Source organism: Capricornis sumatraensis, chromosome 8 (assembly GCF_032405125.1).
Source record: "Capricornis sumatraensis isolate serow.1 chromosome 8, serow.2, whole genome shotgun sequence".
NCBI classification, from domain to species: domain Eukaryota; kingdom Metazoa; phylum Chordata; class Mammalia; order Artiodactyla; family Bovidae; genus Capricornis; species Capricornis sumatraensis.
The window spans coordinates 97,823,455-97,850,139 of NC_091076.1; the positions used below are offsets into that span (position 1 = coordinate 97,823,455).

Consider the following 26,685-nt stretch of genomic DNA (forward strand, 5'->3'; position numbering starts at 1 on the left):
TGCCATGGTTAGAAACAGGACACTGCTTCAGTGCCTTTATTAAATGCATGCAAGTAGGACCAGACGCTCCTTGTACATCCGTGCTCAGCTCATGAGCGCTAAACTCTGTATACTGGCCGGCACTGTGTTGGGCTGCATAATCCAGCCCCCAGAAGCTGCCTGTCAGCTGTGTGAGATGCAAGTAGCCTTATAAACTGCCCCATGGCCCATCCCGGCCCCAGACCAGGCCCTCCCAAATGCAGACAGGGGGTAGCTGGGCACCCAGCCAGGCTTGATTAATGATTGACTTCTTTAATATTTAAACAAAGCTCATCTCCAGCCACTCCACTCTAGAGATGGCCTTGTTCAACACACACACACCTGCTGCCTGGCCTGTTGCCCTGGGGATTGAGTACAGGGCAAACAGCACCTTTCCAGGCTCAGTGGAGGAGGGGAGGATGGGGAGGGAGAGCTTTAAGGAGGACATTGGGGAGTGAGTGCTCTAGGGACAAGCCTAGGAAGAGAAAGGGAAGGCTTCTGCTCCTGCCCCTCTTCGCCCTTTCTTTCCAGCCTGGGTCTAACACAAGGGTGCCACACCCGGTGTATGGGAACTTACTGAGTTTGGACTGAGGCCCCAGGGGCCCCTGGGAGACTGAAAATCAATGTCTGTCGGAAATTAGGGGAACCTTGAGAGGAAGTAACATCACAGCCAGAAACCACAGAGGAGGCATCAGGGCTGCAGTTGAGCAAGCGGGAAGGTGGCCAAGAGATGGGACTGGCTCTCTCTAGATTAAAGATCTGAGCCCAGAAGTCAGGGATCAGGGTACAGAAGGACTGGGCCGAGATCTCCATGGAGCCTACCTCTATCCAGGTTTTAAGAGGTCTTCTTGAGTTCTGGCAGAGTCCGAGCACTTTCTGTTCTGACTGCAGGCTCCAGAGCACCCTCATTTGATGTCTCCGTCACTGCTGTTACTTTGCCTTGCTGTAATGTCCTTATTTGTCCTCATTACTAGCTGTCAGCTCTGTAAGGTCAGGACACAGTGAAACATCTGTAGCCAGTACAGGCCATGGCACACAGTGGGGATTTGGAAAATGTTTGAGTGAGTGAGTAAGTGAGTGAGTGAGTGTGCCACTGCCCAAATTTCTCCTCAGAGCTCAGCACCCCATGCCCTGAGCCCATGAGAAACAGCCCCACCTTTCCTCCACAGCCAGGCTATCCCCCCTGACATGGGGCCAGCCAGGACAACTCTGCCTCCCCTCCCCCAGAGGCCACACTTGCAGCCCTCCCACCCCCCAGCCACAGTGGCCAACGAGATCCCCATCAGGCATTGTGGCTCTGCATGGCAAAGGCACACCCAGCCCAGGACTCCAAGCCTCTCACCTGGACTCCAGCAAAACTCTCACTGAGCCTCCTTGTCCGTCCTCCCTCCCCCACCCGCCATTGTAAAGTTTCTTTCTTTGGATCTCCGCTGTAAAGTTTCTTTCACTGGAATATTTCCTTCATGTCTAACTGCTTAACAACTTGGTTGTCCATCAGTTAAATCTAGATGTTCAAAATGGCATTTGAGGGTCTTTATCATTCCCTTTTTCTCCCACCTCCCAGCTCAGCCCTTTGCACTGATTCCATCATCGGCCTTTGCCTGAAGTGCATGCCCTGTTGGTGCTTGCCCTCCAAGGATGGCTCCAAACTGGCTGTTGGACCCGCTGCAAAGCTTCAAGCTCACCAAGATGCTCAGTGAACAGCGGTCTCCTTCCCCCACTCCTCTCCAAGGCTCTTTCAGTAAACCTCACCCCATCCCCATCTGCTTATTCTATTGTATTCATTTTCAACCAGCACTCAGACACTTCTATCAGTGGTCACTTGCTAATATGTGGTTTTAAATCTGTTCTTCTCCCAAGCAGTATCGGTATGCCAAGAGCTCTCAGGCCTCTAAAGAAAGCACCTCATTGCATATTCCTTGTGCATTACACTGCCAGTACCAGGTCCTGGATGGGCTTGCCACTAGGAGGTCTGCATGGGCACTGGGATTCAGTTGAAGGGCACTTGGTAAAGGTCTATCCATACCATTGCCCGAGTCCAGTCCAATGGTCAGATCGGGAAAGAAACCTTCAGCAGAAGACCATCTGAGGCTTTTAACAACCCCTTCGGCTCCTCCTCTCCTCCTCTGCTTGAGAGAGACGGCCTGGCAATGTCCAGATTGGCCCCCTGGTACCTGAACCGAGTCTGAGAGGGCCGAGGGCACAGTCCATTGGGACAGAGCAGAAGCTCCTCAAAGAGGCCCTACCCGATTGATTCCTGGCGCCGGACTCCCGCCCAGCTCCGCCCCTTAAGAGTCAGGGCCCCGCCCCTGCCCCGTTGAGTCTCGGAAAAGTTGCCCCCGCCCCGCGGACCCCGCCCCGCCGCCGCTGCCGAGCGGCTCCTTTCAGCACCGCGGCGCGGACAGCTCCCGGGCGGCCACGGAGGGAAGGACGCGCGGCGAGCGGCCGGCCGGGGAGGGCAGCAGAGGGGTAGACGCAGGCGGGCGGGCGGGGCACGAAGCCCTGCGGCCCTCCCCGGGGGCGGCGCCCACCGGAGCCGGACGCCACTGAGCCAGAGGACAGGCGGAGAAGCAGGGAGCCGGGGCGCTGCTGGCTCCGGGCAGAGGCCGCAGCAGAAAGATGCCGGTCCGCAGGGGCCACGTCGCGCCCCAAAACACTTACCTGGACACCATCATCCGCAAGTTCGAGGGCCAGAGTGAGTGTGTGTGCGGTGGGTTGGGGCATGATCTGGAGCCCTGGTTCGGCGGCAGGAGTGGCCGAACCCTTTACTAACTTCGAATGGAGCAGGGTGGGGGGGTGTCTAATGCCAAACGCATATCCTTCCCTTCAATGTCCGAGAAACACCTTTTTCTTCACCGAGCCCCTACTTTTACCTCCAACGCCACCTCCCTTCTGCTACACGCTGGGCAAAGTGCAGCTCCCCGCTTCACCCTGAGTTGTTTTCTTGCCCGTTCTAAGCCCTGACCTCCCCTTGTATACCTGTCATGCTTCCCTCCTGACCCCTTCTCCACCTGCAACTTCCTCCAGAGGTTTCCTTTTCACCCTCCTTCTCACCTCCTGACCGAGCCACTCTGGTCTTTCTAGGAGCTCACCCAGGCCGGGCTCCCAGCTGGTCACACCCCTGCTCCCTCTCACCTATCCCTTTCCTTGCTCCAGGAAGACTTGGGCCTCTCTCCCACTTCACCGACCCCATTACTGCCCTGGTCTTCCCACAATTCCCAGGCCTGACTCCCCTTCCCCTTCTCTGATCATCGTCCTGCTTCCCCCTCCTGACCACCCCGTCATTACTCCCAGGAGCCCCATGGCCTTCCCCCATGACTCTGGCCTTCTTGGTCTTCCCACCCTCCCCAGACTTGACCTTCCCCTTCCTTCATTTTGATCACGGCTCTGCTCTGCATCCAGATCCAATCCCCCCACCCCCCCACCCCACACACACACCAACCGTTCCCACAAGTCCCTCTGATCTTTCCCTCCCTACTGCCTGGTCCTGGTTGCCATGGGCTCCCACCTCCCGCCCCAGGTCGTAAGTTCCTGATCGCCAACGCTCAGATGGAGAACTGTGCCATCATTTACTGCAACGACGGCTTCTGTGAACTCTTCGGCTACTCCCGAGTGGAAGTGATGCAGAGACCATGCACCTGTGACTTCCTCACAGGCCCCAACACCCCGCGCAGTGCCATGTCCCGCCTAGCTCAGGCCCTGCTGGGGGCCGAGGAGTGCAAGGTGGACATCCTCTACTACCGCAAGGATGGTGAGGCACCCTCAGGCCACAGATTCTGCAAGGCAGGCTCGGCCCCTCTCTCGTCCAGGCAGAGTGGTCATGGGAAGGGCACCGACCCCGGGGACCAAAGGGCCTGGATGAATCTTGTCTCCTCTCTGGGCCTCTATTTCCTCAACTGTATGGAGAAAGTGCTGGACCCTGGGTGCAATGCCTTCTGAGGTCCTTTTCAGGGGCCAGAGACAAGGCTGAGCCACCAACTGGTCCTGGCCGCATGCAGGGCCTCCCACACCATCATCCCTCCCCCGTGTCCCCGGTCTCCTGGCTGTCCACTCTGTCACTGTCAGCCCCAGCTGTCAGGCAGCTGGGACGGAAATTAACCTTTCCTCATCTCCGTCTGCTCTGGGGATTAGGGGAGGAGTCACCCCCTCAAGGCCTCTGGGGCCAGGCAAGGCATGGGGGCAGCTGGCTTGAAAAGAGGGCTGGGTGTGGCTCAGGGACCCCAGCTCTTTGTGGAGACAGAGTCTGGAGTTTGTGCTGGCCCTGGAGGCTTTTCCAGTTTGGGATATTACTGCCAGACCAAGCTACTGCAGACAGAACAGAAGCATAGAGCGGGGGCCGAGGATAAGAAATTCTGGAGCCCCTCAGGGCCCTCCCCTCAGTACTTCAGTGTCTCCACTGGGTCTGTGTGGAGAGGAAAGAGATGGGTGGGAATTAGGGTCCCAAAAGTCCCTTTGAAATCACCTGGATCAGTGGCCCCCTCAGCCTGCTTCTGCATCAGAATTACCTGGAACTTGTTTTCCAAAACACACCTTCCCTAGAAAGGGGCTGACTCAGAGATGTGAAATGAGGGCCAAACAGGTGTATTTGGAAAAATCTCCCTGGCAGTTTAGATGTTCTGTCAGGTTTAGGAACCACTGGCTTAGATTAATTAATCCCTCATTTCATGGGCAAAGAAACTGAGCCCCGAGAAAAAGAAAGAACTTGGCCAGGATTCTACTGCGTGGGTCCCAGCTGGGACTGGACCCCAAGTCTCTGGATTCTTCCCTCAGATATATCTGATCCAAATAATCCCAAGAGGGGTGAAAGGAACCCAACAGCCTCTGTGTTCCGAGGTGGAACTTTTGGGGAAAGAAGCCCAAGAGGACCCTCCCTGGGGAAGAAAGCATGAGGGCCACTGGAGTGCAGGTAAAGGGCAGGCACCTTTGGACTGAGGCTGAAAGGTGCTCACAGTCACGGTTGCAGGGGCCTGGTGTGTGGAGCATGAACTAAGTGTAAACCTGAGCATGTGTGTGTGTGTTTAAGGTGTTTGAGGTGCTTCTTGGGCAGGTCCTGGCTGTCCCTCTGGCTGTAGTGATTAGGGGACTAGGAAGAACCTGGCTTAGTTTGGGAGCACTCACAGGGTTAACGAAGTCAGAATATTTTTAAAAGCTGTGACCTCACCTCCTCACATCATTGCAGAGAGGAGGTGACAGTCAAAGGAGTGAGAAGGGTCCCAGGGGAACAGGATGGGACAGCAGGGAATGACAGAGGCCAACAGGTCCCTCTGTCCCTCTCCTTGACCTCAGAGCCCTTCCTGGGCCTGAGAGGCGTAAAAGCTGATCGTAGACTCCCAGTGATGTCAGCTCAGTGCTCTCAGGGTCTGCTCAGCACCCTAACTGTGCCTGGGCCAGGGGCCGAGGTCGAGGTCAAGCCTTGACCCTCTGAGATCCTCAGGTGCTCAGAACCCTGCTCTGGCATCTTCTAGCAGTCAGAAGGAGCCCTGGAGACTGAGTCTTAGAGGTTTTCTGTGGGTGGAAATGACAAGTTACCCACATACCTGTGCACTGTGCTTAGTCACTCAGTCGTGTCCAACTCTTTGCAACCCCATGGACTGTAGCCTGCCAGGCTCCTCTGTCTTCCACAATGCAGGCCGATTCTTTACCATCTGAGCTATTAACGAAGCCCACCTTGACCCATGATAGTCCAAGACCTTGAGCACCTGGGACCTACCTGAAATTGGTGTGAAACCTAGAAAGGGGACCCTTCTGGCCAGCATTCCCCTAAGAGAAGGATGTGATGCTCAGATAACTTATGTACGCCCTCTGGTCCACTCTGACCACGTGATTGTTTTTTCTGTTTTGTTTTTATCATATTCACATGGCCTTTATAGCCTGCTGAAGGGCATCCTAATGGTGGTTTTTCCCTTCCTCGGGTCAATACCTCCTCTCCCCCATCTTCCATTGGTTAGAGGAAGAGTCACACCCCCACCCCCTACAGAATTCTAGCTGATTTATAATCCTCTTTTCCTCTAAAGGGGTAAACCACTGATAGTTCTCCAAGTTCAAGTAGAGAGTCTGTGGCCATACACCTCCACATTGTACATCTGTGTAAAGCTATGTTCAAAGAGGCCAGGCAATTTGACAAAAATTACCCCATGAGACAGGGCTCAGAGACCCCTGAGAAACTGGCTCTGCTGCCATCTACCTTCACGAGGAAAAGTTAAGAACCTAACGGCTAGGAAGCATGGGGATGGCCACAAGACTCAAGCCAATGGGAGTCTGGAGGGAGCCTTGGAGAACAGTCCTACTGCTGCGCCCCCTGGGGACCTGGCAGAGGGGCCCAACCCCGCCTGCCTGCCTTGGCTGGATCGTCTTCTGTGATGACCCCAAACCAGAGAGTCCCCTAATCTCCAAGCCAGACTCGCAGAAACCTGGGGCTCCTCCAGTCCTCAGCTCCAGTTCAGGAAGAAGGGCATGGGCGGAGGTCTGGGGTCCCAGTGTCTTGTGTACACTCACCCAGGAATGCCAGAGACACCCAGCGGGGAGGCAGGGTGGAGCAGCTGCACTCTTCGTGGCGGCCTTTGTGGCACCAGCTCTTCCCTGAGGGCTCACCACATGCCGGATGCAGGGTGTAAGGAGATAGGGACAACAGACAACAAGAGAGCCTCCAAGGGGAGGGGCGGGGACTATGAGAAACTGAAGGAAGGGGCACATCTGGGAGGCAGAGCAGAGCCGGGAGCAGTGTGCTGTCCAGAGGGAGAGATGAGCCCACTGTCCAGGGTCAGAGAGGAGGGCCCCGAGAGGAAGCCCTGCAAGAGAGGGCAAGCAGAGCCTGTCGGCCACCCTCCAGGGTCAGGGCGAGGACACAGGAACACCACCACTCCCGGGCACCCCCTAGGGTGACACACTCACCCACTTCTGGTCACCCACACTCACTCATGAGCAAGGACAGCTTGTGCTGTGCTTAGTCACTCAGTCATGTTCAACTCTTTGTGACCCCATGGACTGTAGCCCGCCAGGCTCCTCCGTCCATGAGGATTCTCCAGGCAAGAACACTGGAGTAGGTTGCCATGCTCTCCTCCAGGGGATCTTCCCAGCCCAGGGATCAAACCTAGGCATCGCAGGCAGATTCTTTACCGTCTGAGCCACCAGGGAAGCCCAAGACAGCTTAGGGATCAGGAAAAGAATGCTCTGATCTCGTCTGAATCCTCCTGTCTCCATCAGCCCGAAGGCAGCCAGCGGGTGTGAAGGTCGGGCAGGGGGTGTTACGTGAAGCTGCCCTCCAGCCCTCACTGCTCTGATGGGCTAGTCTTTGGTTCACTCTCAGCCTTAGTTTTCCAAAGATAGCATCAGTAGGTACAGGCTGGGTCTTGGCAGCCCCTAGAAGCATAGAGCCTGGAAGCCCTGCCCAGCTCTGCCAGCTCCCTACCAGGCCAGATTTCCGCAGTGCCAGAGAGAGTGAGGAGAGAGAATGGCCTTGCGGGTGGTGTTTCAGGCCACTGGCCAAGGAGGCTTCCGGGGTGGGTCCCAGCACCCAGGCCTTGCCATGCCCTGTGCTGATGAGAGTGCCAGGCTCTGGTCTGGGAAGCAGGCCCACAGCCCTGCAAGCCCAGGAGTGGGTCTCAGAGGCAAGCGGGCGGCCTCTCCTCGGTGTGGATGTCTCCCCCGGGGCCAGCGCGGCAGCTGGCAGATGGCTGCCTGGTGCTTGGGAGTCCGGGAATCTGATCCGGGAGATTCTTGCTCCAGGGAGGAAAGTGGGAGGGAGGAGGTGGACAGCTCGGCTGCACCCCAGCACTGAGGGGGTGAGAAGGCGCCAAGGGAAGGGCGCACCAGAGGGTGATCTGGGGAAGAGGGAGTCTAATGGGCCCCAAAGTAGTAATAGCCTCCTATCCACTCACATTTACACTCATTCTTTCATTCACTCAGCTAACAAACAACACCTGGGACAGGTCATGGCCTCCACCAAACAAGACAGACAAATCTGCTTTCTGCTAGTCATGTTTACCCAAGTCCCCTGCCCTTAGCGTCCTTGGACCTGACACCCATCAACATTGAATTGAAGCACATGGGATGATGGGGTACTGTGGAGCAGGGCTCACGGGGCATCCACCCAGCCTGCTGCCTGGCTCTAGGGAACATGGCAGTTTCAGCTTGTTTTGTTCCACTCACCCATGGGAGAGGGAGCAAGACCCTGGAGCAGAGAAAGAGGAACCAAAGGGCCAATGGCTGGGTCTGGGCGGCCTGTGATGGCTGCGTAAGTAGCAGGAGAGCCTGTCCTGCCCCCACCCTGCCATCTATCTCCCTCTCCCTCAGCAGCCCCCAGGCCGCTGCCCCACCTGCCTCACCCCTAGTCCCAGCACCTCTGCCTTGAGATGACAGCCCCTTCCTGGTCTGGAGCCGCAGCATGGCCCTCACTCCAGTGTCCTCAGCCCTTCAAGTCCCCATCCCTCTCCAGACTGTTGTGTATGAGAGCGCAGGGCTCCCCGCGCCCTGGCCCCAGCCCTCCCTGATGCGTGGCCCAGCCAGTCCTGGCAGGTCAGTTTCTCAGAAGCCCAGGCTCTGCAGAACAGGGGTCTAAGTACGCCACCATGGAGCTTGAGCCCTAAAGTGCCCGCGGGCTCGGTGCCCAGCACTTGATGTGTTCTCGGTGAGTTCCCTCCAGCATCAGGGGAGCAGGACATCTTTGGGGAATGGGAGCACAGGAGCTGAACCTAGGGCCAGCCAGAGCTACTTGGGGGTAGGAGACCCAGCCTCACTTCCCCACTTAATCCACCCCCATCTGCTCAGCTTTAATTACAGCAGAAGCAAACCTCAAGGTTAAGCCCCAAGCTGAGGGCCAAGTGTGGACTTGGGCCCGAGGCTGCATTATCTCCTAATGAGGAGCTTAGCGGCTTTCTCCACCTCTGCTCTGTGGGTGGGGCCCTGCTGGGCAGTGTCACCAACAGCTCTGGCCACTCTGCGGGCCTCCTCTCCCGCCCATGGCTGCTCTCAACTTGACCTTAACCCAGCCCCCTGCCTAGCTTCCCCAGGCCAGGTTCCTGCAGGAGAGGACCCCTCCGGTGACATCCCACCCTCCCTTCCCACGGTGTTTGCAGCCTCCTGCTTCCGCTGCCTGGTGGATGTGGTGCCCGTGAAGAACGAGGACGGGGCGGTCATCATGTTCATCCTCAACTTCGAGGACCTGGCGCAGCTCCTGGCCAAGCGGGGAAGCCGCAGCCTGTCCCAGCGCCTGCTGCGACAGAGCTTCCTGGGCTCGGGTGAGGAGGCGGGCAGGTGGAGCGGGCGGGGCGGGGCATGGGAGCGGGCGGGGCGGGGCATGGGAGGGGCGGGGCGGGGCAAGTGGGGGAAGCAGGTGGAGGGGGCAGGGCGAGGCGGGCACGGGAGGGGAGAGGCGGGGCAAGTGGGGCAGGGGCGGGGCAGGTGGAGGGGGCGGGGCGAGGGGCACGGGAGGGGGAGGGGCATGTGGCGTTTGGGAGGTGGCAGCATCGGGTGTCGCATCAGGTCCCAGCCCTGACTGCTCTAACCCGGGCCTTGGCTTCAGATGGGTCTCATGGCAGGCCAGCGGCACAGGGGCCTGGAGCGGGCAGGGTCAAGTACAGGACCATCAGCCAGATCCCGCAGTTCACACTCAACTTTGTGGAGTTCAACCTGGAGAAGCACCGCTCCGGCTCCACCACAGAGATTGAGATCATCGCGCCCCACAAGGTGGTGGAGCGGACCCAGAACGTCACCGAGAAGGTCACCCAGGTGCGGCCTGCAGGCCAGGGTGGGTGGGGCTGTGCTGGGCCCTACAGTCCCTCCTCAGGCCCAGGCGCTGGACTCCCCTGGGGCTGGGTGAACAGAGGGAGCCGGCCTGCCCAGCCCCCTGGTGTCTGGTCTGAGCTCCAGGCCTCTTGTCCTGCTAGAGTCTGATTCTTTAGACCTAAAGGCCAACCCTGAGACTCCCATCCTGACTCACAGCTCCCGGAGCCAGGGGAGGGTGGGTTAGCAGTGCCACATCCTAGGCCTGGAGAAGCCGGGAGGGGGACCTGGCAGGACATCTTGGGACCCACCCAAGGCTCTGCCAGTCCCAGAGAAGGAGAAGCAGAGAGGTGTCAGGGCCATACTAAGAAGAGGGTGGGGAGCCCCAGCCCTGCTCCTGCCCCTGGCTTTTGAGGTGACAGCCAGCCCCTAGGACAGGATGCTTCTGCAGTCCAGGCAGTGGGGAGGGAACCTGACATCTTCAGCTCCCTTGGCGCAGGCCCCTGGGGAACAGTCAGGAAAGCCTCAGCCCCTCTTTGGCCAGCCCAGGGCAAACTGCCCTGGGTCCTCTGTTCCATCTGACCACACTGTCCCTCCTCCTGGGGCCTGTGCCCCGGTCCCCAGCTGACCTCTCCAGAGGGAAGTGCAGAGAGCACTGCCCAAGGTTCAGGGGGCCTGCCACTGTCTGCTATGTGACCTTGGGCAAGAGACCTGTGCCTTGTCTGGGCCCTAGGGTCCCGTCTGGATGAATGACTTGGACCACATGGTCTCTGAGGACTCATTTGACATTGAGGGTGCTGGCCCTAGGAGACACTGAGAGGTGCCTAGGCCAGGGCTGAGCAAGGGGGTGCAGGGCGAGGTCAGGGGCCTCCTCCAGCTCCCCTGGGACTTTGCTCCCTGAGGGGATGGAGCAGCTCTTTGCCTCCCACCCCCTTTCACCTGAAGCACCCTCTGTGCTGGAGCAGGTGGGCTGGAAACTCCTTGTGACCCAGCCACTCACCAAGTGCAAGAGCCCTGGGGCAGAAAAGACCCAGGCTGTAGGGCTGGGCCCTTGGACATCAGGCGGGGAGCGGGGGGCCAGTGACCAGGAGGCCCACCTAGCTGTGCACCTGGGGACCTTCGGGTTGGTGATGGGGTGATGGGGGCTGTTGGGCTAGAGAGTTGTGCGTGGTCCCTGCCCCCACCCAACTTGTCCTGCCCCCTGCCCCAGCCCCCCTTGGCTTTACTAACCCACCCCATGTTGCCCCTAATGAGGGGAGGAGCCTGCCAGAGCTCAGGGCATGGCCCAGAGCAGGGAAGTCACACCAGCCTCAACCAGAACTCAGAGGGCCTAGAGGGCTGTGAGCCCATACCTGGGCTCCTATGTCCTGACAGCCCTGCAGCTCTGGGGTCACTGGAGAGGCCCCTCGTGCTGGCCCCGGAGGCGGTGGGAGACTCCGGAGATCTGTGGTAGAGGAGGTGGCACCCCAACTAGAAGCCCCTAGGACGGGGACACTTCTTCTGACCCCGCCCTCCGAGTTCTGACCGCCTCCCTCCCTCTCCGTGTGCTCTGCTGTTTCCTCCTGGTTGGTCTTGAGCAGCCAGGGGTGGACATGACCCAAGCTCTTTGTGCTCATTCAGTCCCCTTTAGTTGAGCCCCCATGTGGACTGAGAGAGGGGCATGCGGGACGAGGGAACTGCTGCTGTAAGTCAGTGGAGATAACTGTGCTGTCAGGAGATTTACAAGGAGCCAGGAGGAAATAAAAAAACATGGGTCAGGTCTGTGCAGGGTCAGAGGAAACTTCCCAGGGAGGCCAAACAAGAGCTGAGGCCAAGGCTGAGCAGGAGGTCCCTGCAGGGTGAGGACACTGTGGCCCCTCCCAGGGGTTTGGATGGCAGATGGGGGACCGTGTGGTTGAAACCAGCCTTTGGGTGGATCTTCCATACTGTGATCCCATTTGCTAATGGATCTGGCTTTCAGGGCCAGAACCTTATGCTGCAGATTTTCTTAAACCAGAACCATCTGCAGGGCCCTATCCTGGGTGTGGGTGGGTGTGTGGTGATGATCCATGGGACACCTTTCAGGCCCCATCCTTGTCAGGGCAGTGTCTGACATGGGATGAGCAGAGAGGAGTGATTATCGAGTGTAATGGCCTGTGCCATCAAGATGTACTAGCTTGGGACTTCCTTGGCAGTCCAGTGGTTAAGACTCTGAGCTTCCAAGGCAGGGAACATGGGTTCCATCCCTGGTCAGGGAACTAAGATCCCGCATGCCGCACGGCACTACCGAAAAAAAAGATGCACCAGCTCATTTACTTAGTACAGCCAACAGCCCCATGGAGTTTGTGGTCCTTTGTTGTCCCCTTCTGCCGGTGAGGGAACTGAGGCTCATAGAAGTTACAAAACCTGCCCCAAGACAAACAGACAGCAATGTCAGACCCCAGATCAACCTGGGAGGTCTGGCCACAAAAGGCATGCCCTCTGCTCCCAACTGCCCAGGCTCATGCTGGGCAGAGCCTGGGCATGTTAGGCTGGGCCCTGGTGATTGTATGTTGGCTGAAACCTCAGAGGTGGGGGTCGGAGGGGCAGAGCAGAGGGGGTTCAGAATGCAATGATCAACTCCCCCTTGGACATGTGCAAAGTAGTCAAGGCCACCAGTACCCAGACCCATCAAGGGTTCAGGTTAACTATACACCCCCAAAATTTGATTCCTTCCGTGGAAGGCTCTGAGAGTTGGCCCCAGAGTGGGCCCTCACTGGTCCAGGCTCCGAGAGCCCTCAGGAATGAAGAGGCTACTTTGGGGGTGACTTATTCCCATGGGAAACCTGACCACTGGAAACTTCCCAAACCCACCAGACAGACTAGTCACCCCTCATCACCCCCTCAATCGGCCTGAACCTGGCCCTCCCCTCCCCACTCCCCCAGTCCCGTCTTCACCCACTCCAGGCTGACCTGTTTATGAGGGAGTTCAAACCTGGGGTCACTATGAGACAGAGCTTCCCCCCTCCTCTGGACTCCACCTCCTCTTGGCACATCCTCCCAGCACTCCTGTCCCCTTATGAACTGTCCCTGTCCTACGGGCCACACCCCCATCTTTGCCTCATCCCCTCTCCCCTGCACTGCCCTGCCACCCACCTTCTCCCACATCTCCCTTCCTCGGCCTCACCCCTGCATCTCCACCCCTCCCAGAGCCATCTCCCCGGCAGGGCACCCTGCTGACCTCTGCCTGGTCCCCACCCCCAGGTCCTGTCCCTGGGAGCGGACGTGCTGCCAGAGTACAAGCTGCAGGCCCCTCGCATCCACCGGGGGACCCTCCTGCACTACAGCCCCTTCAAGGCCGTGTGGGACTGGCTCATCCTGCTGCTGGTCATCTACACAGCAGTCTTCACGCCCTACTCGGCCGCCTTCCTGCTCAGCGACCAGGACGAGTCTCAGCGCGGGGACTGCGGCTACACCTGCAGCCCGCTCACCGTGGTGGACCTCATCGTGGACATCATGTTCGTGGTGGACATCGTCATCAACTTCCGCACCACCTACGTCAACACCAACGACGAGGTGGTCAGCCACCCCCGGCGCATCGCCGTCCACTACTTCAAGGGCTGGTTCCTCATCGACATGGTGGCCGCCATCCCCTTCGATCTGCTCATCTTCCGCACCGGCTCTGATGAGGTGAGCGAACCCCATTCAGGCCGGCCCCCCGAGGCCGTCCCCCTGTGCCCTGGGTACGGGGAGTACCTGGCATGGGGCACCTTTGCCAAAGCAAGTGGTGGGAAGGAGGAACCTCAGACATCTGTCACCTCCCAGCCCTGGAGAAGGAGTATCTGGGGCTTCCCCTAGGCCTGGGTGCCCTCTCTGTGCTCCCAAACCCCACTCCTCCTGGGACGGGCACTCCTATGCGGCTCGCCCATCCTGCTGACTTCTAAACCACAGTTACCCTGGAAATCCCTGAGAGGCAGCCTGACTGCCTCCTCAGCCCCAGCCCCTCCACTCTGCCCACTTTGCCTCTCACAGCTGACATGAGGGCATTTTCATGCTGTTCTCGTAGCTTCTAGTCCCAGTCTGTCCTTTTGCTCCATCTCCTTGGGATCAGCTTTATTGTTATTGTTGCTTTAATATTTATTTGTTTATTCATTCACTCATTCATTTATTTATTTGGCTGTCGGGTCTTAATTGCTGCCTGCGGGATCATCATTGCATCATGCGAGATCTTTCGCTGTGGGGCGTGGACTCTTACTGACTCTCTCGTTGTTGCTGTTGGGCATAGGAGTTGTGGCTTGAAGGCTTAGTTTTTCCGCAACATGTGGGAACTTAGTTCTCAGACCAGGGATGGAACCCATGTCCCCTGAATTGCACGGTGGATTCTTAACCACAGGACCACCAGGGAAGTCCTTTGGAATCAGATTTCCACTCAAATAGCTTGCCTCCTGTGTTCCAGTCACACCCCAATCACCTAGCCTGTCCAGCATGGAGTGTCCACTGTGACTGCATGCTCCCATGCCCACCCACCCACTTCCAGCAAATCTATCCCCAAGTGCTCTCCCCACCCTTTCCACCTGCACTGCCCCTGCCTGGACACAGAGTGGCCTTCTTACCACCTCTGCCTCAGCCCCACACCTGCCAGCCTCACCCCCCGCATACAGGAGCCAGAACAAGTTTCAGATCACTTATCTGACCCTGACCCTCATTCAGTCCAGTCTTCAGAACTTTCAATGGCTCCCCAGCAGCATGGAATAAAAGCCAAGCTCTTTGAGGAGCCTGTAGCCACAGCAGCACCCCCTGCCCATCTTCCAGGCTCTTCTGCTCTATGTTCTCATCTGCAGCACCACCTTTGGTTCCCCAGGTGGATCATGCCATTTCGCACATCCATGCCTTTCTTCACAGTGCTTGCTCCCTGTGCCTGGAATGCCCCTTCCCTCTCCCTCCTGTCTGGAGACCCAGCTTCATCTTTCAAGACTCAGCTCCTGTGTCACCTCCTCTAGGAAGCCTTCCCTGCCCTGTCGCTGCAGACTTCTCCTCCCCTTCCTCTGTGCCCTCCTTAGACTTCTGTCCTGGCAACCATAAAGCTATTTTGAGCTTTAGGCTGAGAGCTCCTTAAGGTCCTACACAGTGTCCCGCTGCCGAGAGCCTGGCCCAAAGCAGGCTTTCCGTAAGTGTTTGTTAACGATTATGTGACCATACCTGCAAGGGAATAAATGTGGTCCTAAGGGACCTCAAGGTCACAGTCTCTCAAGGGCTGACCCCAGCCCCGGGGCCCCCTCCCTGCCTCTCCAGACCACAACCTTGATTGGACTGCTGAAGACAGCGCGGCTGCTACGGCTGGTGCGTGTGGCTCGGAAGCTAGACCGCTACTCTGAGTATGGGGCGGCGGTTCTCTTCCTGCTCATGTGCACCTTTGCACTCATCGCGCACTGGCTGGCCTGCATCTGGTATGCCATCGGCAACGTGGAGCGGCCCTACCTGGAGCCCAAGATCGGCTGGCTGGACAGCCTGGGCGCGCAGCTCGGCAAGCGCTACAACGGTAGTGACCCAGCCTCGGGCCCCTCAGTGCAGGACAAGTACGTCACCGCCCTGTACTTCACCTTCAGCAGCCTCACCAGTGTGGGCTTTGGCAACGTCTCCCCCAACACCAACTCTGAAAAGGTCTTCTCCATCTGCGTGATGCTCATTGGCTGTGAGTGTCTGGGACCTTACCCAAGAATTCCAGGTTTAGTTTTGTAATGAAATATAACACAGTAACAATTTCTGTGATTGGCAGGTCCTAAGTTTGCAGCACAATGAATATTTGCATGTGTGTACACTAACTGTGGGCTTCCGTGGTGGCTCAGACGGAATCTGCCTGCAATGCAGGAGACCCAGGTTCGATCCCTGGGTTGGGCAGAAGAAAATGGAGAAGGAAATGGCAACCCACTCCAGTATTCTTGCCTGGAGAATCCTATGGACAGAGGAGCCTGGCGAGCTACAGTCTATGGGGTCACAGAGAGCTGGATACGACTGAGTGACTAACACTTTCACACTAACTATATACAGAATCTATAGCCCTCGATATATGCCAGGGATCAGGGCCAGCTGCCTCATTTTCAGGGCCTCATGCAAAATGAAAATGTAGGGCCCTTTGTTTAAAATATTATCAACTATTTCAAGACAGTGAGAGCAGAGCACTAAACCAAAACCCAGGGCCCTTCTTAGCACAGGTCCACATCTATGAAATGTGCTCACCAGGCACTTTTCTTTTCAATATATGCTTATTTGGCTGTGCCGGGTCTTAGTTGCAGCATGCAGGGTCTTTAGTTGAGGCATGTGAGCTCTTAGCTGCAGTATGTGGGATCTAGTTCCCTGACCAGGGATCAAACCGGGGACCCCTGCTTTAGGAGCATGGAGTCTTAGCCACTGGACCTCCAGGGAAGTCCCTGCCAGGCACTTTTCTAAGTCCTTATCAGAGGTCCATGCTTTGTTCCCATCACAGCTCCCTGACAGCCATAGTATGAGCTGTTTACAGACCAAGAAAATGGACGTCCTAGCTTGCCAGGGGTTACAGAGAGACCCAATTCCAGCCCAGGGGCCGTCTCCCAGAGAACCAGCCCTCAGGGCTGTGTACTCTCAGGCCCCGCACTGTGCTTCCTGCCTTTCCAGACACGTGGCCTAGGAACAGGAGAGGCAGTGTGGGATGTTACACGCAGATTAAGTTGTCATGTTCAGAGTATTTAGAGATGTGAAAGCCCAGAAAAACAAAAACAAGGGGGGAAAAGGGGTGAAAACAGACCAAGAGTTTTCCCTTTATAATATTTTTACAGCTTGAAAGAGAAAACAAATCTGAACTAAAAAAACCGATTGCCCTAGTTCTTTCTTCTCAGGAGTTTGGCCTATGGCGCCCCGGAAGCTGCCAAGGGGCCCAGGGGTCTTTGTTCCCCCCAGACACCCTGGCACCGTCCTGGACACTTCTGACCTCGCCCTGGACAGAGGGTTCCCTGGCTGGGGGATCCCAGGGTGGGGGAAGCTGGAGCAGGCCTGGGGGAGATGCTCTGGAGCTCAGCCCCCGCATCCCGCCGCCCTGCCCCAGCCCTCATGTACGCCAGCATCTTCGGCAACGTGTCGGCCATCATCCAGCGCCTATACTCGGGCACGGCTCGCTACCACACGCAGATGCTGCGGGTCAAGGAGTTCATCCGCTTCCACCAGATTCCCAACCCCCTGCGGCAGCGCCTGGAGGAGTACTTCCAACACGCCTGGTCCTACACCAACGGCATCGACATGAATGCGGTGAGCCCCTGCCCCTCGGGCCCGGGTGGGGCGGGCCACCTCGCTCAAGTCCCAGCTCCAGCGAATGCCCCCGGGGCAGGGCGGTGGGGGGAGACCAAGGTCCCGCAGGCACTGGGCGTCCCCAGAACCCTCCTTACCTCCCGCTCCCCCAGCCCCCGCCCCGGCCGCACCCCGCTGGACGCCCCCGCCGCCCTCGCAGGTGCTGAAGGGCTTCCCCGAGTGCCTGCAGGCCGACATCTGCCTGCACCTGCACCGCGCGCTGCTGCAGCACTGCCCCGCCTTCCACGGCGCCAGCAAGGGCTGCTTGCGCGCCCTCGCCGTCAAGTTCAAGACGACGCATGCGCCACCCGGGGACACGCTGGTGCACCTCGGCGACGTGCTCTCCACGCTCTATTTCATCTCCCGCGGCTCCATCGAGATCCTGCGCGACGACGTGGTGGTGGCCATCCTCGGTGGGTTGGGCGGGGAGGGCCTGGCTGGAGGTGGGTGGGGTGGGAGAGGTGTCTTGCCTGGACCAGGCCGTTCCCAGGGACACCGATGGCACCTGCCACGTGCTGAACATGTGCCACGGGGGAGCTTGACACCCAGCTCACGGAATCCTTTACACCAACCCGGGCCACAGGCCCCATTTTCCTGATAGGGAAGTTGAAGCTCAGAGAGGTCTGGTAGGTGGACAGACAGGGATTCCAGGGCTGAGGAAGTCCAGGCAAGCTGCGACTTTCTTGCGCTCTTAGGGAGCTGGGGTGAGAAGGCAGGGGCTTGTATGGGGTGGGGAGGGGGCGGTGGTCAGTGCAGCTGCAGGGACAGCTGGACTTGGGAGGAAGGATAAGGAACTCTGGACAGGGGAGAGGTTGGGGGCACACATAGCCTCTGCTGCTCACATGGGGCAGGTCACTCACCTTGGACAGGTCACTTGCCATGTCTGAGGTGGTTCTCATCTTCCACACCTCCCCCCTGCCTTCAGCCCTCCCCGTCCCCTGGTGCCCCTGGCCGGGCTTTCCTCTACCCCTCCGCCCAGTCCTCTCCCTCCGGCCTGCCCTCGCTGCATCCTCACCTGGGCCAGCTCCTTGCTCTCATCATCTCAGCCTCACCTGCGCCACATGGACCCCCAGAGCTCTGTCCCGGCCCCAGTCTCTCCACATTCATCTCCAGACATGGCCATCCTTATATTCCGTAGGCAGACCAAACAGCTTATCTTAATCTGAAATCATCATCTTCCCTCAAAGGCAGCTCCATGAGCATCCCTGTCACTGTGAACCTCTCACTGCCCGGGCCAGAGACCTGAGAGTCAGCCAGGGAAGTACCCTCCTCCTTTCCTGGCCCATGCCCACCATCCAGGCAGCCACAGAACCCCGTCTGTTCCCTGTATTGAGATCTCTCTGTCCCATACCTGTCTCCTTGTCCCTGCCTGGGCCCAGTCCTCACTGTGTCCTTCCTTGCCTGCAGCCCTGAATCTGGTGTACCCCACACTCCATCTTCCACCTGCCAGTGACCTGAAATTCACATCTGTGCATGGTCTTCTGCTCAAAATCCTTTCATGGATCCCCATGACCCATGGGGCAAATGTCAACCCCTGTGCACGGCCCTCCACATTCTGGCCACCCCTGGGTCCTGCCACCCTCCCTCTGGTGGCTCATGCTCCAGCCATCAGACTACTTAGTTCCCTGCCCATCTGTCCCACCCCTGTGCCTCTGCACAAGCGGCCACTCCACTCGGAGTACCTGCCTCACACCTGTGCCTGGCAGACCTCAGGCATCCTTCAGTGCTGAGCTCAAGCTCAGCTCCTCTATGAGCCTGTCCCTCGTTCCCAGCCAAATTTAGAAGTGCCGTTCAGGTGGGAGAGATAATTATTATGAATAATTAAGAAGCCAGTCCAATTTAAGTTTCAGTTAGAGACATGAACTCTCATTTTGTCCTGAGTAGAAATGGACATTAGGTCATAATCCTTCATCTACTGGAAAACCATCACTTTATAATGTTGCCCAGATTTCTAGCTTCTGGGTTTCATATGTGACCCTGGAGAGTCCCTCCCTTCTCTGAGCCTCCTCAGTCCCTCCTCTGTAAGAGACCTTTTATCCTGCTTTCTTGGGGGCACATGTCCTGGCCGCCATCCATCACTGAGCAAACACTTAGCACCCTTCGTGCAGAATGGCCAGGCTAGGGGGCTGGACTTTCCTGTGGGAAGTGGCCATCATAATCATGGTCTGTGGCACTCTGGCCCTGGATTCTCTGCCCTGAACCCTGACTGTGCTGCACAGACCACAGCCTGCGTCCTCCACCCGATTGCCTTTCTCCTGGAGGACCAGCCCTCCTAGATTCTCACAGCCCAGGCTCCACCCAAGTAGATTTCTGTGAGACCCCTCCCCACTTCCAACCACTCGTGGTGGAATGAACCCCTCCCTCTTCTGTAGGCCCATTGCTCTTGGCTCCTACTTGTTCTGAGGCTCTAGAGATCATTCTATAATCTGTCTGTTGGGGATTTGGGGGGCTCCTTGTGGGTTGGATTTTTATGCTGTGGCTAGCACAGTGCCTGGCAGCAGAACAGCCCAGCACCCTCACCACCTGTCCCCGCATCCAGCCCATGTCCACCCCGTGACATCGTCCACCCTAACGCCTTGCATCTGCCTGTCTGGTGCCTCTCGCTCTCCGAGGCACTTTCTCCAGCATCACCTCTGCTCCCCTGGACTGCCCGGGGGCCCAGCCAGGGCAGATATGGTTATAGCCATTTTAGAGCGGGGACACCGGAGTGCAGAGAGGGCCATGCCGGTCACGTGGCCCCACAGTGGGAGTGGGAAGCGAAGAGAGAGGAGCCTGAGGTGCTGTCCCAGGGAGCTGGGTGGTCCTGACCCCTCGTCCCCGCCACTCTGCAGCTCCGTGGCCAGCCTGAGAGGAAGAGGTTGGGCAAGGAGCCTTTGGTGTCTCTTCTGCCTGCTGTTCCCTGGGTAGGGGTGGGAGGGGCAGTTCCCAAGCAAGTGGGAAACAGAAAGGAGATTCTGGTAGAAGGTGATCCCAAGGATCCTGGAGATAGCGAGGGGACCCACAGGCTGGGGTGGCAAGGGTCTCTGCATACTCCCTGCCCTCAGCCAGCACATCCAGCCTTGTTCCAGGCCCCCGCCTGGCAGGATCCCTGAAGCTGGTTGAGGTCAAGGTTAAGAGGTCTTCAGGGAGGCTCCTCAGAAGAGAGTAGGGAGCCAGGCCCTGGAGATTTCCCCGCCCCTCTGGCTGGCAGGAAAGAATGACATCTTTGGAGAGCCCGTTAGCCTCCATGCCCGGCCGGGCAAGTCCAGCGCAGATGTACGGGCCCTGACCTACTGTGACCTGCACAAGATCCAGCGGGCAGACCTGCTGGAGGTGCTGGACATGTACCCTGCCTTCGCAGACAGCTTCTGGAGTAAGCTGGAAGTCACCTTCAACCTGCGGGACGTGAGTCTGGGATGGGTGGGCCGGGTCGGGGGTGGCCCTCAGCCAGCCTGTAATGGGCCATGGCCAGTCAGCCTGCTGAGTGCTTGGCCTGCTTGGCTGGAGAGGACCCATCTGACCGCTTCCCTTCTTTTCAACCCCGCCTCTTCATCCTTTGTCATAATCACTTCTGTGCCTCCCATGGCCAACATAATGCTAAGTATGAAGATAGCTACCAATTACGGAGCACCAACTATGTGGTAAGCACTGGGCTCCTTCTACACAATCTCATTTAGTTTTCCTGGAGGTGGTGGTATTATCCCCATTTTCCAGATAGGGAAACTGAGGGTCCTAGCAGACAAATGACTAAAGCCACAGTCACACAGTAAATCATATAGTCAGTGGTGCAGCCAAAATGGGACTCAAGTTTATGCATCTCCATAGCCCAGGCTTTTCCTACTACATCCTTCTAAGCTGTAAGGGGGGTGGTGGGGGTGGGCAGCAGTGTCTGCCATCCCCGAGCTCACGGTCCAGGTCCCAGAAGTGTAAGCAGTGATAGAGCAATCTCTCCTCTCAAATTTATCACTCAGTGGAGGAGATTATAATAACCCAAGAAGAAGAAAGAAAAAAAAAAAGAAAGAGCTAAATAGTTCTCTCTCTTTTTTTTTTGGCCTCACCAAGCAGCTTGTGGGATTTCAGTTCCCTGATCAGGGATTGAACCTGGGCCGCAGCAGCCCAGAATCCTAACCATTAGGCCACCAGGGAACTCCCAAGAGCTCCATAGTGAAGAACCAAGGCAGTCTCAAGGGTGTGCAGTGAGACCAAATATCAGTGGAGCTCAGGGTGGCCAAGGCATGGGACAGCCAGTCCAGAATAGAAGTGCCCAGAAGGGTCTGCATGCAGGGCAGGGCCGGGAACCAGCTAGTGGGAAGGAGGGGGCAGGCGCGCCTAGCAGGGGCCACAGTGGCTGAGGCCCGGGCACTGAGCCCCCACCCCCGGCCTCAAGTGGAGGGTTCTGCTGGCCCAGCCCCGCACCCAGCATCTGGAGGTGGAGCTGAGGCAGGTTTACCTGCTCTGGACGGCCCTCCCCACCCTGCCCTCTGCTGTCCTCCCCTCCCCAGGCTCTCCCCTTCCTGCCTGGCCTGTCTAGGAGGCCTCTTGTGAGGACTCTGCCTTGGTGGGGGGTGGGGGGCAGGGGGTGCCCAGCTGCTAGGAGGCATCAGGTGGCCCAAGTGCCCAGTGGCTGGACACTCGAGCAAGAGGGCTGTGGTATCCGTGGCCTGGGACATCTGCAGCCCCTGGGTGCCCCCAAGTCCTATTACCGGGGGGGTGGGCTGCCAAGGGCATGGATGAGGGCACCCCCGAAGGGATTGGGACTTCCAGACTTCCATCCCTCAGGGGGAATTGTCCTGTAGGCCCAGGCTGAGGGTGGGTGTCCCAGAGCCCTGAGGAAAAGGAAGGTGAAAGCTCCCCTGCCTCCCCCACCCCCACGCTGCTGCTCAAGGCAGCCTCTCGCGGAACTCCCTGGGGTCTGCCCAGCTCCAAGCCCCTGGGCATCCCCTGCCAGTCCACGCAGGAGAGGAGCTGCCAGGAACACGCTGGGGGTGCCCAGCCGCCTGCAACCACCCTCCCCTCATTGCCACGGGGGTAGGGGAGGGGAGAGAGGCCCGGTCCTGGCTGTGGTCCCTGTTACCTGATGCTCTTGTTCCCCACAAGGCAGGCGGTGGTCACCAGGCATCACCCCAACAGGCTCCACGCAGTCAAGACCACCAGGGCTTCTTCCTCAGTGACACCCAGTCCGGTGAGCAAAATCAGCCCCTGCCAGAGTCTGCCCCTCCCTCGCCTGAAGGCCCTGCCTAGCCTCCTGGCCCTTGGCAGGTCCTCCCCATCCTGCCTCTCTTAGGAGAGGCCTCCTCAGGCTCAGCATCGGAGGCCCCTGTATCCCTCCTCCCACTGTGTCCTCAGAGCCTGAGTGAGGGCTGCCCGCAGGGGTGGATACCGGCCCGTCCCCGGGGCTGCACATCAAGGTACTGCAGACCCGCTGGGCGGCAGCTCCCTGGACAGTGAGGCCTGGGCTGGACATCCCCACCCGGGCAGCTCCCCCAGGCTGGGGTCCCACCCTGCTCCCTGGGCTACAGCCTTCTGAGTCCCTGAAGCCAGGCCTCTGTGGGGGCAGGACACCCAGGGAAGGAGATCTACTCCTCCCACCCCGTGTTCCCGCAGCAGGTAGGGAACAGGGCCCGGGCTCTGCTCGAGAAGGCCCAGCCTCCAGAACCGGCTGGACCTTGGCTGAAGCTTCCCTCTCCCCATCCTGCAGGTGCAGCCCCTTCCCTGAGCATCTCAGACGCATCTGGCCTCTGGCCTGAGTTGCTGCAGCAAGTGCCCCCCAGGCCAAGTCAGAGCCCCCCAAACCCTCAGGGAGACTCAGACTGCTGGCCTCGGGAGCTAGGCTCCAGGCTAGAGCAGCTCCAGGCCCAGATGAACAGGTGGGTGACCTGTGGGCAGGGATGGGGCAGCCACGGAGAGCAGGCCCGTGGCAGGCTAGGCACGGGCGCCCCCTCCTGGTGCCTCGGGGACATCGCTGCATGTCCCGTGGGTTTGAGAATGAAAGTGAAATCCTGAAAGTGAGTCATTCAGTTGTGTCTGACTCTGCGACCCAGGCAAGAATACTGGAGTGGGTGTCCTTTCCCTTTTCCAGGGGATTCTCCCAACCCAGGGATTGAACCCAGGTCTCCTGCATTGCAGGTGGATTCTTTACCAGCTGAGCCACAAGGGAAGCCCAGTGATTTAAGAATGGCCAGCCCCTTTTAGCTGCAGATCTCCCCAGCCCTCTCACCGAGGATAGTTCCTTGGATGGCTTGTCCCAGCAAACCTGAAACATGCCAAGCGGGGAGAGGGGTGTAACTTCATGCTGAAACAAATTCTGTAGGTCCAGGACTTTCCTGTTGGTCCAGGGGCTAAGACTCTGTGCTCTTAATGCGGGGGGCCTGGGTTCAATCCCTGGTCAGGAAACTAGATCCCACATGCTGCAACTAAGAGTTCTCATGCCGCATCTAAAGATCCTGCCTGCCACAACTAAGACTCGGTGCAGCCAAATAAATAAATGTTTATTTTATTTTTTTTATAGTAGGTTTCTTTCTTTTTTTTTTTTAACTTTATAATACTGTATTGGTTTTGCCATACATCAACATGAATCCACCACAGGTATACATGAGTTCCCAATCCTGAACCCCGCTCCCACCTCCCTCCCCATACCATCTCTCTAGGTCATCCCAGTGCACCAGCCCCAAGCATCCTGTATCCTGCATCAAACCAAGACTGGTGATTTGTTTCTTACATGATATTATACATGTTTCAATGCCATTCTCCCAAATCATCCCACCCTCTCCCTCTCCCACAGAGTCCAAAAGTCTGTTCTATACATCTGTGTCTCTTTTGCTGTCTTGCATACAGGGTTATCGTTACCATCTTTCTAAATTCCATATATATGTGTTAGTATATTGTATTGGTGTTTTTCTTTCTGGCTTACTTCACTCTGTATAATCAGCTCCAGTTTCATCCACCTCATTAGAACTGATTCAAATGTATTCTTTTTTAATGGCTGAGTAATACTCCATTGTGTATATGTACCACAGCTTTCTTATCCATTCATCTGCTGATGGATATCTAGGTTGCTTCCATGTCCTGGCTATTATACACAGTGCTGCGATGAACATTGGGGTACACGTGTCTCTTTCAATTCTGGTTTCCTTGGTGTGTATGCCTAGCAGTGGGATTGCTGGGTCATAGTTCAGTTCAGTTCAGTCACTCAGTCGTGTCTGACTCTTTGCAACCCCATGAATCGCAGCACACCAGGCCTCCCTGTCCATCACCCACTCCCAGAGTTCACTCAGACTCACGTCCATCGAGTCAGTGATGCCATCTAGCCATCTCATCCTCTGTCGTCCCCTTCTCCTTCTGCTCCCAATCCCTCCCAGCATCAGAGTCTCATAAGGCAGTTCTATTTCCAGTTTTTTAAGGAATCTCCACCCAGTTCTCCATAGTGGCTGTACTAGTTTGCATTCCCACCAACAGTGTAAAAGGGCTCCCTTTTCTCCACACCCTCTCCAGCAAAATAAATAAATATTTAAATATAAAAAAAAAATAGCATGAGCCCTTGGAAGGGGGGTGTGGCCTGTGGATGTCAGGGCTGTGTGGCAGAGTGAGGGCTTGGGGCAACACAGTCCTGGGTTCAAATTCTGGCTTGGTAACTTACCAGCAATACTGTGTATAAGTAACAACCACTCTGAGCCTTGGTTTACTCTTTTGTGAAATGGGAGTAACCAGAATACCTGTGTCGAAACTTCATGATGAGGGCAGACTGTCTCTTTCTCAAGCACCCTCTGGGAAACAGTGATAAGGAGAGCTAAGCATTAGGCTGGTTTCTTGTAGCTGGCGGGGCGGGGGTGACTTCTCTGTTCACCAAGGCAGTACAGGTGTTTTTGGGTTACCTTCACCTATTCTATAAGTTGTACTGAAACATCTACTTAAGTTCTTTTCTTAGTACCATTCCTTCAAATTAAGTAATTTGGTACCTACCCTCCCTCCTAAAAAAACTTCACTGTGAGGACTAAATGATGTGTGCAGCTGCCTGATCACTGTGATTATCAGAGTCAGGGATGTACTAAGGGGAATTTGGGCGGAGGCTGTAGATTGTAGGAGACTCCCTGGTGGCTCAGATATTAAACAGTTTGGTCTGCCTGCAATGCAGGAAACCCGGGTTCAATCCCTGGGTCGGGAAGATTCCCCTGGAGAAGGAAATGGCAACCCACTCCAGTATTCTTGCCTGGAAATCCCATGGATGGAGGAGCCTGGCAGGCTACAGTCCACGGGGTCGCGAAGAGTTGGATGTGACTGAAGCGACCTAGCACTCATGTAGATTATAGCGGGGAGATAGCTTCATCCAGCAGGGACAGCCTGAAGCCTACAAAACTGAGGGCTGCCCTCAGGACCTAAACTGCTCTTGCCAACCGTGACCCTGACCCTGACTGTGGAGTTCTGCCTGGCAGGCTGGAGTCCCGCATGTCTTCAGACCTCAGCCGCATCCTGAAGCTCCTTCAGCAGCCCCTTCCCCAGGACCGCACTGGCTACATCTTGGGAACCTCCACCTCCAATGACCTGGCCTTGTTCCCTGCAACCTCAGCGACTCAGAGTCCAGGAACTCAGCTGCCCCGGGGTGACCCACCCCCGGCACAGGTGAGCAGTGGAGGGGACCCCCAGGGGCTTGCCTGGCGGCGGCTGCATGTCTTCCTCCACCCTTACCTTGGTCTCAGTGGTCACCTGGCCCAGGGCCTTCGTGGACTGAGAGCAGCTGTGACTTCTGCTGTCCTCCCTTACGGCCTGAGTCACAGTAGGCAGCCTGGACAGGTGGTAGCAGAGCCAAGACTGTGACCACTGACTCCACATCGGGAACAGGGGCAGCAGGATACATCTCCTGCTGGTTCCCAACCCTGAAGTCAGGGTGCCCTGGGGAGGCTCCCCACCCTGCTTGCCCCCCTCTTTTTTGCCCCCCCGCCAGATGCCCAGCTACGGTGACACGGATGAATGGAGGCCGGAGCTCAGGCACTCTTCCTCTAGGATGCCCCCCTCTGCCATGGAAATGGACAGAACTCTGACACTGTCCTCGGAACAGAAGCAGCCCGAGGGGCTCCTGTCACCCCTGGCCTCCCCTCTGTGTCCCTTGGAGGTACAGGGACTTGTCTGTGGTCCCCGCTTCCCCTCCCTCCCTGAACACCTCAGCTCTGTGCCCAAGCAGTTGGAGTTCCAGAGACATGGCTCAGATCCTGGGTTTTCGAGGAGCTAGAGCCACTGTGCCCCAGGATTAAACAACAAACAAAAGAAGCGCTATGAAGGAACTGAATGTGGGTAAGGTGATAGCTAAGGATGTGGCGGAGGCAGCCAGCCTCTGAACTAGCCCTTCACCTAGAGTAGCTACCAACTGCCCGTCCAGGTGACCCCAGATGGTGCAGGTGAAGAGGCTTGTGACTTGCCCCAGCCTCCTCCAGGGCTCTCTTTAGACAGCAGGGCTGGTGGAAGGTGGATGAGCCTCAGGAGTGGAGGTAGTTGCCAGGACAGAGGGCTCAGGAAAGAAAGGAGACATTCTGATCTTTTCTGTATGAGAGCCTGGCTCTGTGCAGAGTCCAGTCACCTCCCAGCTCAGAACTCTCCCCCACCATGCAGCCAAGCCCCCAGGGTTGGTCAAGACCTCCTGCCGAGAGCCTGGGAACCAGCTAGAGACGGGAGTGTCCTCTGCAGTGGACACATCAGGGCCCA

The 26,685-nt window shown here is 57.4% G+C and overlaps 1 protein-coding gene across 2 annotated transcripts; it reads left to right on the plus strand.

Moving 5' to 3' along the window:
• The first annotated feature begins 2,637 nt into the window (after nt 1-2,637).
• Nucleotides 2,638-26,215, plus strand: KCNH6 (potassium voltage-gated channel subfamily H member 6). 2 transcript variants are annotated; one of them, XM_068977412.1, is made up of 14 exons: nt 2,638-2,713; nt 3,539-3,769; nt 9,093-9,254; nt 9,539-9,744; nt 12,961-13,386; nt 14,989-15,143; nt 15,303-15,388; nt 16,775-16,974; nt 17,174-17,426; nt 20,204-20,397; nt 22,090-22,174; nt 22,691-22,859; nt 25,422-25,608; nt 25,931-26,215. In XM_068977412.1, the coding sequence occupies exons 1-14, from the start codon at nt 2,638-2,640 to the stop codon at nt 26,213-26,215; spliced, it is 2,715 nt and encodes a 904-aa protein (XP_068833513.1). The 2 variants fall into 2 exon arrangements, with proteins under 2 accessions (XP_068833513.1, XP_068833512.1); XM_068977411.1 differs by having other exon boundaries at nt 14,989-15,388.
• The last annotated feature ends 470 nt before the right edge of the window (nt 26,216-26,685 follow it).

Bases quoted from the DNA above. Each gene is read 5' to 3' on its own strand.
- KCNH6 (XM_068977411.1), top strand. From the start codon at position 2,638: ATGCCGGTCCGCAGGGGCCACGTCGCGCCCCAAAACACTTACCTGGAC. The intron at 9,255-9,538 runs GTGAGGAGGCGG...CCTTGGCTTCAG, and splicing joins ACAGAGCTTCCTGGGCTCGG to ATGGGTCTCATGGCAGGCCA. The intron at 20,398-22,089 runs GTGAGTCTGGGA...GTTCCCCACAAG, and splicing joins TCACCTTCAACCTGCGGGAC to GCAGGCGGTGGTCACCAGGC.